The sequence below is a fragment of the Pleurodeles waltl genome, chromosome 6 (assembly GCF_031143425.1).
Source record: "Pleurodeles waltl isolate 20211129_DDA chromosome 6, aPleWal1.hap1.20221129, whole genome shotgun sequence".
Classification (NCBI taxonomy): Eukaryota; Metazoa; Chordata; class Amphibia; order Caudata; family Salamandridae; genus Pleurodeles; species Pleurodeles waltl.
Window position 1 is genome coordinate 286,956,680 of NC_090445.1, and position 13,503 is coordinate 286,970,182.

At 43.8% G+C, this 13,503-nt stretch overlaps 1 protein-coding gene across 1 annotated transcript in view; it reads right to left on the minus strand.

Moving 5' to 3' along the window:
- Nucleotides 1-13,503, minus strand: part of SCN4A (sodium voltage-gated channel alpha subunit 4) — a 1,135,018-nt gene that overhangs the window by 262,198 nt on the left and 859,317 nt on the right. The window contains exon 19 of the mRNA XM_069238085.1: nucleotides 9,053-9,207. Within this exon, the coding sequence (XP_069094186.1) occupies nucleotides 9,053-9,207 (155 nt within the window). The remainder of the gene's footprint in view (nucleotides 1-9,052; nucleotides 9,208-13,503) is intronic.

Sequence of the window (13,503 nt, forward strand, 5' to 3'; positions counted from 1 at the left end):
CCTTCCCATCTTGCTTTCCAAAATTTGGGGACAACCACAAACGTTTGAGTCGCTGAGTGAAGCAGTCTGGTTGGTAAACACCAGTGGAACATTGTTATGATTGCTCTAGGCCCTGAGCTATGTAAGGTCTTGTGAGCAATGTACAAGGCCTTAAACATAATACAACTTTTCACTGATCAGCAAGTCTTTTTTAGGCCCCCTGAGACTGATTGACATTTGGGAATATCCAATATCAATCTTGCTGCTGCATTTTGAACAGTTTGCAACTTTATTAGGGCCAGCTTACTGATGTTCAGATAGAGAGTGCAGTAATCAAGTAAGGAAGATATTTGCGCCAGAGCCACTTGTTTGCACGTGATACTGGGATGTAGGGGAAGCCCTTGCAAATAATTCTAATAATATAAAAGCTTGTGGAAACTGTGTGATTAACCTGTGGGTCAAACACAATATTTTTTTACCACAATCACATCCACATTTTTGCCGAATCAGTTGTTATTCCATATGGAAGACTGACTTCCAAAAGTGATGACTTCTGTCTTGTCTCCATTTAATTTCAGGCAATTAGTTCTCATCCAGTTTGCCACTGCCTTCATGCAGTTGTTAAAGTTGGCAGATATGGGCTCACTGCTGTCAGTGATTGACACTATTATTTGAGTGTAATCAGCATATGAGATAGCCCAAATGATCGAAATATTTTAGCTAGTGGGGATACATACACATTAAATGGTGTTGGGCTCAGGGAAGATCCCTGAGGCACCCCACATGGCGGGGCAAATGAGTCCACCTTAAATTGAATAAATGTCCCAATCTGCGATCTCTCACTGAGAAAGGATTTTAAGAGTTTCAGGGCCAAATCGTTCATACCTAGGTGGTATAGCCAACCTGTCAGAAGGGTGGGAGAGATTGTATCAAAGGCTGCTGACAGATTCAATATGATTACTGCTGCAGCCTGCCCTGCATCGACCAGTGATCTAATAACGTGCACAGCTGAATCCAAGGCAGTTTCAGTATCATGGTTGCTGCTAAATTAAATTTGAGAAGAATCCAGCAGTCCCTGTTCCTCAATATAGGCCATCAGCTGTACATTTAGATGTTTTTTCAAAATGTTTGTGGGTATCCAGAGCAAGGAGATGGGGTGGTAACTTATTAAGCCTTTTAGGTTTAGATTGGTTTTTTTTTTAACAATGGCCTAACTGCAGCTTCCTTCCAAGGAAGTGGGTAGCATCATGTACTAATAGCCCTGTTCATAATTTAGGTCAGAGGAACTGCAACTCTGCTAGCTGCTTGATTTTGGCAGGGCACAGCTCAGAAGTGCACCCTGAATTTATGCTATGGAGATGGGACTTGTTCTTATGTTACATGTGTAAATGACTATAGAATTATGTGCTCCACTGTTCTCTCTCTGCCTTCTGTAGTGTTTATCTTGGATTGTAAATCAAGCTGTGAGGAATTCTGTATCTCATAACTAGAAGAGTCAAATTCCACATACATGGCTAGACTTTTTGGTTGAAAAAGAATCTGCCAGCTTATTGCAGAAATCTTGAGATCCCTGTAAGGTGGTGGGGTATTTCAGTGCTCTTTAGTAGAATTGGCAGAGTTGATTTTTTTTAGTGCAGAAATTCAATTTTTCCTCTCTAATTGCTAATTTGTAGTCCTTGAAGAGGGCTTTATATGCATTTTTTTCCTGGATATCATAGTTTGCCTGCCAGCCTTGTTCTTGTCGCCAATGATTGTCAACGCTGTTTGAGACGCTCAATAAACCATGGCACTGTTAGCAGCTTCCTATGCTTCTGGGTTTCCTTAAGTGGGGCAACTAAATCCAAAGCAGAACTGAGCCAGGCTAGGAACTCCACTGAGGCCAGCTCAAAATCCTCATGATTAGTCCTAATATTGGTTCTGAGAGCAGTAGAGAAAGCTTCTCCAGATAATCTCTCCTAATTCCTCTTCCATACTCTGTTATTATTGTTACTCAAGACCTTTTATCTAAGCAACGAGAGAGTGTGACTTTGACCAACTAAGTGGTAACACTTCACTGAGTTTCAGTCGGAGGTCACTAGAAAACATTTAATCTAATGTGTGACCTGCATTGTGTGTAAAGACTTCGACCAACTGTAAGAGACCAAAACATGACAGTGTCCTCAAATGATATTGAGTCTTTACACGTAACATCCTTCAAAAGAGAATTCAAATCTCCCAGGAATGTCAATTTGTCTTTTTCTGTGGTAGGGGTTGTTGATATGGGCTAGTTCTATAGTAAATACCGGCCTATGCCCTAGGGGTCTATAAACTAGGGTGCCAGCAAAGGTTTTGTGGGCTGAAGTTGTACTAAGAAATAAAGAGCCTCACGGGGTCGATCTCTGTAAAGGTTCCATGAGGCAGTGCAACTTTGCCTTGTGTATAACTGCTAGACCTCCACCTGGTCTGTTTTTCCTATTCTGTCTAACAATAGTGTACCCCAGAGGAATGGCATCCACCAAATCTGTGCTGGACAAGTCATATGCCCAGGTTTCAGTGACAAACACCCAGTCAGGGTTGTGTGCCACAGTGAACTCCGAAAATTGTATTTTACTGTTAATTAGCAATCTGATATTAATCAAGAAGCCTCTATATTATGTCTCTTTGGAAGTCATCTACATTATTTGACCATTCTTTAGTGTGGCATGGGATTTGGTAAGCATGCTGGATGAGGAAGAAGTAGTGCCAGTCATAAGCTCGCATGATATGCAAGTTCAACCCTCTCCCTGATAAAGCTCATTGAACCCAAATAGGGAGCAGCTTGATGTCTTACCACAGTTTCCTAACATCCTGAATTGTGTTTGTAAGTAGGAGAACCGTGGAGTCTTTTCTGAAGAAAAATGGCCAGTGGTTCTGGCGAATGGCACAGTCTGTCGTGGAAGGGCTTTCCTTTGGCACACTGGTGGTGCACTCACAGCGCACATACACACTCTGGCTCCTTAAATTGGCATCCCAAACCAGGAGAGAAATGCTGTCTGAGCAAAATGGTGATAGAAGAATGTCAAACAGCAAGTGGGCAGCTGAATAACTCTCTCTGCAGCAATCGGCAAAGCTGTGGTAAACCAAAGAGATATATATGACTAATATGGTGTGAGAGCGAATGTATTTAAACCTTCCGTTAATGGAGAGACCTTCAAAAGTGAACAAAGTAAACAAAACTAACTCAAGGATTAAAATACCAAAAGCACAGTGTGTTTGTCACACTTTGCCTTGAAATAGTGCCACTATTAAATTAACTATCTCCAACAGGAAAGATGCCAAATTACTTCCAGTTCATACTGTCTGGGCTTTGGAAATATTGGATAGTATTTATTAGAAGAGGTGCTAATCTTCTGTCTTTATAAACTTGTTAAGTGGTCATTAGACTGTCAATTCTCTTGAGATTCTCTTGATGGACAAGTTATTTACATTCAGTAACACTTTTTCTGGTGGTTTTCCTTTCAACTTGCCCACATATTTAACAAGCAGCTGATCATCCAGCCAGATATCACGAGTTCTAGGCACATAAAAGCTAACAGCACTTTTGGGGTCCAATCGATGAAGTCTTTCCTCCTCTTTAGATCGATGTGGAGTAGTATAGAAATTAGAAATGGTGACAGATTGGATCAAGTGGAAGGGAGTAACCACCTTTGGCAGGAAAGCAGCCCTGGTTCTTAACACCAACTTATCAGGGTAAAAGGTTGTGAATGGAGGCTTAAAATGTAGAGCCTGCAACTCCCTAACTCATCTAGCAGACATTATAGCAATCAGAAAAATTGTCTTAAAAGTAAGTAACCTCAAAGGACAACTATGCAAAGGTTTAAATGCAGAACACATAAGATAAGTAAGCACTAAATTAAGATCCTACTGAGGCACAAACATAGAAGAAGGACAATTGTTAGTAAATCCCCTAATAAACCTCAACACTATAGAGGACTTAGAGAAGGCTGATCGGGCAAACGAAGAAATGCCAAAAGGGCAGATAAATAGTCCCTAACTGTTGCAACTGCACAGCCTTGCTGAGCCAAGTTGAGTGCAAAATGTAAAATATCATATACATGGGCCTTTAAAGAGTTTAAAAACTTAGACCATCTTCCAGAATAAACCAATTTGGTGGATTATCTTCTAGCTGCTAAAATAACATCCACCACATGACAGGGGTGGGAAAAATAACTCAGATTGCCCAGTTCATTTTCCAGGCATGTAAGTGCAGGCTCTGGAGGAGGGGTGTAGAAACTGACTCTGCAACTGCGAGATGAGGACCGCCCAGTGAGGGAGACAGAGTGGAGGACACAGTGAAAGGTGGAGAAGGTTTGTGTACCACACCCTTCATGACAAATCCCAGGCTATCAATATGACTTGGGTCCGGTCTTGATAAATCTTTCGCAGAAACCGAGGAGTCAAAGGCAATGGGCAAAAACGTAAAACAGCTGGGAGACTCTGTCCAATTGAAATGAGTCCCGCAATGTTCCCTGCATCAGATACTGGGGGCTGCAGAATGACGGGCAGTGCACGTTCTCTCGAGTGGCAAAAAGTTCTATCTGAGGTGTCCCTCATAACCACAACATATGAAGAACTAATTCCAGATGGAGATGCCACTCGTGATAGGCCAAAACATGCTGGCTGAGACTGTCCACAAGCACATTGAGAACTCTGTCCAGATGATTTGTCATCATACAAATCTGATGATCCTGAGCCCAAGACCATAGTAGCAGAGCCTCTCTATAGGGGACATATGACCCTAATCCTCCCTTTTTGTTTGTGTACCACATTGCAGTAGTATTGTCTGTTAAGACCTCGCCAACTGACTGCAAATGGAAGGGAGGAGGGCCTGAGTGTGTGTGTACTAGTAGGGGACGATTGAACCCAAGCTCATCTGTTGATCAAAATTTGGTTGACGACAGGTAGGGAACTTAATGTTGAGGGGATTGATGGTCCTGATGAAGGCCGAGTAACCCAGATGGGCGATGGAAATGGTCGAAACATGTTGACCCTAGAACAGAGATTTGGGGTGAATGGGTGATTATTTCTCAATATCACCACCAATTTTCCAAACTTTATCCAGTGAATCTGGGAATAAAAATCAGTAATGAATTCACATGAGATAGATTTAATAATCTTGAGTGGTGTTCTGTATGTTTGATCCCCACTTGTCTTTGTGTTTTGTGTTCCCCTTCTCTTTTGCTCCATTCCTGACATTGGTGAGAGTGGGAATGTGTCAGCATAGCCCTGTGATGAAGCATGCCACGATTAGTGGGTGAGGGTAGTTTTTCTAACAAGCATGCTTAGTTGGTGGAGCCCACTCTGTTGGGGTAGGATCTCTACTTTGATTTCTTGTCCTGTGTTGAAACCACTGCCTGCAGAGGCACCACTGCAGGGCCCTCATGTGCCAACATGCATGAGTGACCAACAGAATGCAGGAGACCAACAGGCCTAGCAGGTGCAAGGCCTCAGGACTGGAGACATTGCTCCATTCTGAAACATTGGAATCATAGCCTGACTGTCTAAATTCCTCTGAGGAGGAGGCTAGGCTTGATTCACTGTAGTGTCCAGTACTGCACCTATGAACAGGATGCACTGAGAGGACTATTGGTGGGCTGTGGGCCTTGGGCCTGTTGACAGAAAAGTCCAGGTTGAACAATAATTGAGTTGTCACCTGCATGTGGTGCAATACCAACTCTGGAGACTCAGCTTTGATCAACCAATTATCCAGGTAGCAGAATCCAGGTATTCCCCATCTCCTGCAATGTGCTGCGACCACTGCTGTCACCTTTGTGAAGACTCAAGGTGCCGAAGTAAGACCAAATGGATGGACCGCAAATTGGTAATGATGAGACCACACCATGAAGCGGAGATACTTCCTGTGCGATTTCCAAATGGGGATGTGAATATATGCATCCTGCAAGTCGATTAAGACCATCCAGTCTTCTTTCTTCAGTGCAAGAAGCACTTGTCCTAGGGTCACCACTTTGAACTTTTCCTGCTTGAGGAACCAATAAAAAATCCTGAGGTCTAGGATTGGACATAAACTGCCGTCCTTTTTGGGAAACAGGAAGTACCAGGAATAGCAACCTTGACCCCTTTCCTCCTCTGGAACCAACTATATTGCACCCTTTAGGAGTAAGGATAAGACCACCTATTGAAGAAGCAGAAGAAGGTCTTTGGAACAAAAACCTTGGTGGGGAGGAAAGGGTGAGGGAAATTCTCAGAAGGCTGTGGCATACAGTTTTTCTACAATATTTCAAACCCACTTATCCGATGCTATGGACCTCAGTTGTGGTAGAAACTGGACCACCCGCCTTCCCACTGGCAAAGCACACTCTAAGATGGTAAAACTAGGGCTGCTTCCCTGAGAGATCAAACAGGAAGAAAGCAGAGGAGGAGGAAGGTGGCTGATGGATGGTTCCTTGCTGTCTACCTCTACCCAGCCCCTTATCACTTCTATATAGGCTACTGGACGGCTGGTGTTGCTGCTGCTAGTATTGATGCCTTCCTCAAAAGGAGAAGTTCCTGCCAAACCCACAAAACCTCCAAAACTGCCTGCACTCCCTGGGATGTGACTGAAGGCCCAAAGATCTTGCCTTCCTAGCCTTCATTCTCGCCAAGGCAGAATCAGCTTTGGTGCCAGACAGTCTCGACCCATCGAAACGCAAATCCATGAAGGTGTTTTGCACATCCAGTGAGAATACAGACCCTCTTAGCCATGTATGCCTCCTCATAGGACTGAAGTCGCTATCATTGCAACTGAATCAGCCATATCCAGGCCCGACTGAATGACCTAGAGAGCAACACTGTGGCCATCTTTCAGCAGCTCAGAAAAATGGGCCTGAACATACGCCAACAATTTCAGAACGCCTACTTTAGCTGAGTCCATCAAAGCATGAATGTATTGTTCCAACAAACAAGTTGTGTTGGTTGACTTCAGAGCCATATGACCAGAAGAAAACACCTTTTTTGCAGACTGGTGTAAGCCAGGAAACCTGAGCCATCGGCATAAAGGGCATGAATGGAGCCTGCTGATACTTCACTGAAAACTGCCTAAGGATTATGATCGCAGACCCTTGGGGTCAGATAGAGTCACAGCCCTGCTGAAAATGCTGTACATAGTATTTATAAAGTTTAAAGTATTAGATCCTGGAGAAGAGAAAGCTGGATACCTCTGCTCCTATCGAGGATGTTGAGGAGGCACATGAGGAACTGTATCTATCTCCAGCTCTGGATCAAGAGGCTAAGTCAGTGGTGATCTCAGACTAAGGGAATACCAGAGAGTACCCCGGGGACGGAGCCAGGGCCAGAGTCACCTTACCTCAATCTTCACTCTACCTCAGACAAGGGGTGTGACACTGACTTTGGAGACTCATCTCTTGAAGAACAATGACAGGAACCATGATGCCACTTCTTCTTATGCTTTATCTTGGCTGACTTCGAGAAATGAGACGATGCTGACTTGAACAAGAAAAGACTTTCAATGTCCTTTCTTCTTCTTGTCTTGCCTTGGCCATGAAGAATTTCACCTCCCTCTTCTTCAGAGCCTGGGGTTCATATTTTGACCTGATGAAAGGGTGTCGACATTGTGGTCCGAACTTAGACACCAAAGACAGTCTTCATGAGGTCATGTGATTGACATGTGAATCTCACATTCCCTGCAAGGTTTAAAACCAGATTTCCTTGATGGAGACATTTCCCTCCACGGCATTGCAGTATCTGGACAAAACATGTCAAAAGACTGGTAACACTCCAGAGAGCTCAGAAAAACTGTTACATGTCGAAGGTTCAGAAAAAAAGGGAACTAACGTCAGAACGCTGACAAGGGTATCTTAAGGCTCCAGTGATGTCATACGAGGTTGCGTGCAGAGCCATGGGCACTGTGATGTCCTCGTCAACGAGGGACAGCTGCCAAAAAATGTTTCTGTGGAATGCTGATTCATTGGGGATATTCAAAAGGTGAGGAATTTGCAGGTAGATGTATCCATCAGAAGCTTATAATACTAGCAATGCTTTGGACAATGCCTAATAATTAATGCTATTTTAAGTCAATTTGTGCTGCTACATTAACCACATTGTGTACATGTATCTATTTTTTATTGTTTTTATTTATTTATACTCTAGTTTGCATCTCCTCATCCCTGTGCAGATTGATATGTATAACAATATACATCATCAAATGTTTATAACTGCATTCCTTATTATGGAGTTTTTTATTTGTATTTATGTTATTAGATTATTATATATAGTGCAATAAAATATTTTGAAAGCAAAATGTTATGTCATGTTGCAGCACAGTTAAAGTATGGTGCAACAGAAAGACAGAAAGAACCCAACTAAAATACAGCCACCTTAAGGGTTGGCCATACCCAGGTGTTGGTAATCAGGGGGGTCAAAATCACAAATTCTTTTCAGAATGCCAAATCAAAATCTGGCCATTACTAGTTTTAGTCCCCCAGCATGAAAAATACTCCCAATGAGGCTATATATGTCTTGTTTCTTCCATAACATTTACTGCCATCACTCATTATTAATGAATTTGATAATCTGAACTCTAAGACTGTAACAGCATCTATCCCTAGGTTCTGGGGTCACAAACCTTTTAAGCTCCACCGATCCTACTGACAGCCCTTCTGTTCTCAAACATACTTAATGTACATTTACATAGGCAAATGCCTAAAGAACAACCTTTGCCAACAAATTAATCACACCAAGTAAACAATGCTGCAGCACAAGCCTCATTTGTTTGCTATCCTCAAAAAGCTTGCTCCTTAGGGGAAGTTAGCTTTCCCACCAGATCATCTAGTACCTATGTTCAGATCCAACTACTCACAGCCAGAATCTGCCTTAAAAGCATCATGGCAACCATACACTCAATCCAATATCATACCACCTCTCTGTCTATTACTTGTCTATAAATAAAGTTGAAGATGCAAAGTTGTCAGTGTGCCATATGAAAGATTAATGCGTACATATAAAAGGCAAAGCACTGATCTAACATGGCTTAGCTATTCAGTGATAATGTAAGGGTAACACTATCCCCAAGTAGGAAAATCAACTGATGTTTAAGTACCAATGCTCCACTGCTGAGTAGGATCATAAAGATGATAAAGGTCTCAAACCAATTGTGCTCTACAATCTGGAAGCACATGTTCCGAATATTCCACCAAATCTTTCCTTTCTCTTGTGTGATGTCAACATAAAGGACTGGGCATCTGCGAACACAGTCTGAAAAATAAAAGAAATGTCATAAGACCATATACCCATTTTATTTTTGTGACACAGTAACAGTAAGACAACCATGCTAACAAGAGAGTGCTTTCTGCCACCACTTTAGCTTGAGATGTCAATCCTGCTTAATGCCAGGTGTGGCAGAAGTGGCATCGCATACCTTTTTTACATCCTATGGCATCACGGTGTTCATTAAGTCACTTATTTAATTTGTTTATTTCAGTTAAAATGTACCAATAAATACATTATGTAGTAAAATCCAGAACAACAGATAAGGCATACACCACAAAGATTGTAACTTAAAATAAGTTATAGTGAACACTATTGGGGACATTTACAGTTTGGTATAGAGGGAGCCTCACTGTAAACATAGTATTTCCTAGTGTGACACCTTTGGTATTTCAATGGTGGAGCCTTTGTTAGCTCTGCTGATTAAACTCTATGATCACCACAACAGAGTTGCTGCTCTAAACCATGATAAGCCTTTCATTTACATGAAGGATCCTCTGACCTTGTTTTTTCCTGCCATGGTAGCTGCAAGCAGGATAACACAGAACTGTGTAGAGAGAACACTCCCTACGTTTCAGGGTATATATTTTTTGTTTTACAAAAGCAATCCATCAAGTTTGAAGTTTTCTTTCTTTAAAAGAAAACTATGTACCAATGCCAATGTATGACAAATACGCTTCAGCTGGTGGAGACCTATAAATGCAGAGGGTGGCCCTAGGCTAGGCAGGCACAGCTGAGGGCCTCTGTTTCACTGTGAGCTGCCAGGTCACCAGATCAATTACCTCTATGCAAGCTAAAATACAATCTTCAAGGGATATGGGCTTAAATTTTAAAGGTCCTGGTAGAGAAAAACTCCATAAGTCATTTTTCACTACAGTAAGGCCTATCTCTCCCATTGACTAACATAGGGTTACCTTAAAATGTTTAGTAAGTGATAGATCTCGTTAGGAGTAGATAGAGATATACTGAATAGACTCAAAATAATTGTGATTCTAAATCCTCTTTAATGGTAACGTTGGACTCAATCAATCACTCAACAATTTCTAAAGCGCATCTATTCACCCATATGGTCTGAAGGCACTGATTGCTGTTCAATCGAAGAACCAGGTCTTGAGGTCCTTCCTGAACTGCTTCAGTGATGCGGTCTGCCTGAGTTTGAAAGGTAGCGTGTTCCATGTCCTGGTTGTGAGGTAGCAGAAGGATCTTCCACCTGCTGTACTTTTCTGGATCTTGGGAATGGCTGCGAGGGCAAGCTGGGAAGAGAGGAGATGTCTGTTGGGTACGTAGAAGGCGAGGCGGTGGTTGAGGTATGCCGGTCCTATGTTGTTTAGTGCCTTGTAGGTGTGGATTAGGAGTTTCTATCGGATGCGCTTGATGACTGGGAACCAGTGTAGGTCTCTGAGGTGGGAGGGGATGTGGCTGTGTCGGGGGATGTCCAGGATGAGTCTGGCTGGACATTGTGGATTCTCTGTAGTGTTGATTGTAGTTTTTTGCTGATGCTGGCACAGAGAACATTGCCGTAGTCCAGTGTGCTAGTGACGAGTGCGTGGGTGACAGTCTTCCTCATGTCAGAGGGAATCCACTTGAAAAACTTTTGAAGGAGTCAGAGGATGTGGAAGCATGACGATGAGATGCCATTGACTTGGGGAGTCATGGATAGAGAGGAGTCCAGGATGATGCCCAGATTGCAGTGCTTGGCCCGTGGGTGCGCAGGTATTTCCCAGTGTGGCGGGCAACCACTCTTGGACCCCATCACCATAAAGGACACCCAAAAGACTGAAGAACTGCATCCATTCAGAAGCAAACTCGGATCCATGCCCTCACCACATCCTCAACTTGGACAGCGCCTCCATAGCAACGGAGTTCTGCCGAACCATCTACCTATCCTTCAAGACCGCCACATTCCCCTCAGACTAGAAGCATGCCGAAATCAGCCCGCTACTCAAGAAACCCACCGCACACCCCAGGGAGCTGAAGAACTACAGACCCATCTCTTTGCTCTCTTTCCCAGCCAAGGTAACGGAGAAGGCCATCAGTCAGCAGCTAACTGAATTCCTCAAGACCCATCATATCCTGGACCCTTCCCAGTCCAGTTTCAGAAGCAGCCACAACACCAAAACCGCACTCTTAGCAGCCACTGATGACATACACATCATACTGGACCATGGAAGCACTGCTGCACTCATCCTCCTCGACCTCTCTGCTGAAGCAGTTCAGGAAGGACCTCAAGACCTGTCTCTTCGACTGAGCAGCACACCTTCATTCAGCACGTTGAGATCCTTTGGGTGATTAGCCACGCTTTACAAATCCTTGATTGATTGATTGACCAGGAGTCATTCCAGGAGGAAGGGGTGGAGCTGATTACGAGGATCTATATCTTGTCTGAGTTGAGTTTGAGGCAGCTGGCTTCCACCCAGGCGGCGACTGCTCTCATCCCGTTGTGGAACTTTCTCTTGGCCTTTGCAGGGTCATCAGACAGGGAGAGGATCAGTTGGATATCGTCGGCATAGGAGACTATGTTTAGCCTGTGTTATTTGATGATCTTGGCTAGCGGGGCCATGTAGATGTTGAAAAGCGTCAGAGTGAGTGATGATCCTTAGGGCACTTCGCAGCATGAGTCTTTGGGTTCTGACCCGAGTGTCGTTAGTCTGACACTCTGTGTTCTTCCAGTGAGGAAGGACCTGATCCAAACCAGTGCTTTATCTCGGATGCCGCCGTCATGTAGTCTGACGCAGAGGGTGGAGAGGGAGACAGTGTCAAATGCAGAGTAAAGGTCGAGGAGGATGTGGTCTAGTATGGTGAGTCTGTCATGTGTGGCTGCTAGGAGTGCTATTTCAGTGCTGTGGTTGCTTTTGAATCAGGATTGGGATGGGTCTAGGATCTGGTGTGTCCATAGGAATTCAGTGAGTTGCTGGTTGATTTTAGAGCACATTTCTGAAAATGTCACTTGTACAATGTTGTCATTTTCTTGTTTCAATCAGGTGTTTGAGTTTTGCCAGTGTCCTGGCTCGCATGAGTATAAATGGCTCTTCTTTTGGAGTTTGTGTATTCCTTCCGTGTCTTTTATCATTCCAAACTTTTTGGAGCCTAGAGAGAGGAAGGGAAAAAACTTCCAGAACTATATGTGTGGATAGTATAGAAAATACCACAACTTCAAACTGGGGCACCAGGTATATATATTGGACCTCCATAGCCACTGTTTAGAACACTCCTGGACCTGAAGAAATTTACAAGAGGAAATACTGCCTTGTTCCCCAGGGACTGCCCTGCAGCTTCAGGCCTTCCTTGCACCCCAGAGGACTACTGCTTGACACAGTCTTGTTTCCCAGAGGAGTGCCCTGCTGCTTGAGGCCTGCCTTGATCTCTGAGAAGGAGCTACTTCCTTCATCCCAGGGTACCTGAGTGACTCCAAGGATCGGTTGGCTGATCTCCTGTTCTGAGCTGCAGGGATACAACAAACTCTAGAGGCTTCCCTGCAATTGCCCAGCTGACTTGCTCTATTGGACCTACCTGAGCACTGCTGGTGTATGCTAAAGTGGAAGAGCCCAGAACAGGGCTCAGGCAGAGAAAGCACTAGGCCTGGAGGAAAGAAGGCTTGTCTAGAGTAAACAAAACTTGGGTGGGCTCACAAAGTAAGTCTAAATGAGCTGGACCTAAAGATAAAGCAAGTACCTGAGTCTAGGAGGTACTGTGGCAGCGAAAACACAGTGTCCAGTGGAGACAGAAGGGCCCACATAACCAAGGATCTGATGCCTAACTCTGAGACTGGTTTTGATTCTAATAGGTGCTTCATAGCCTATGAGGCATCCCTAAGAATACAATGGGTCCGACAGGAGTTTTGGGGGGGGGGGGATAGTGGGTAGAGGCCACTGGTGGCTGCCAACTACACAAAGTGGTGAGCAGGCAATTGGGTGGGTGCATGCACACGCAATTACATTAACTAAATTGTCGACATGCCTTACATTATCGTTTTAAAGTTAAAATGTTTAACTTGAAAACGGTAATGTAAAACATGTTGGCGATTTAATGCACATTAGCACATTAAATACATTTAAAAAAGTAAATAAAACAGTACTTACCTTGCTGCATGTCCTCTTTCTGGTCATGGTGTTTTTCTCTACTGCAGCGTGGGCCCAAGCCATTTCCCCTAATCAATCCTGGTGCTGCTCTCATGCTGTTAGCCATCATGAGAGAAGCACCAGGTTTGGATGGAGGGGGCTCTTGCAGGGCTTCCGAGTACACTGGAGGCCTGTGCTTGCTATGGACCTTGGAAAGATTTCAATT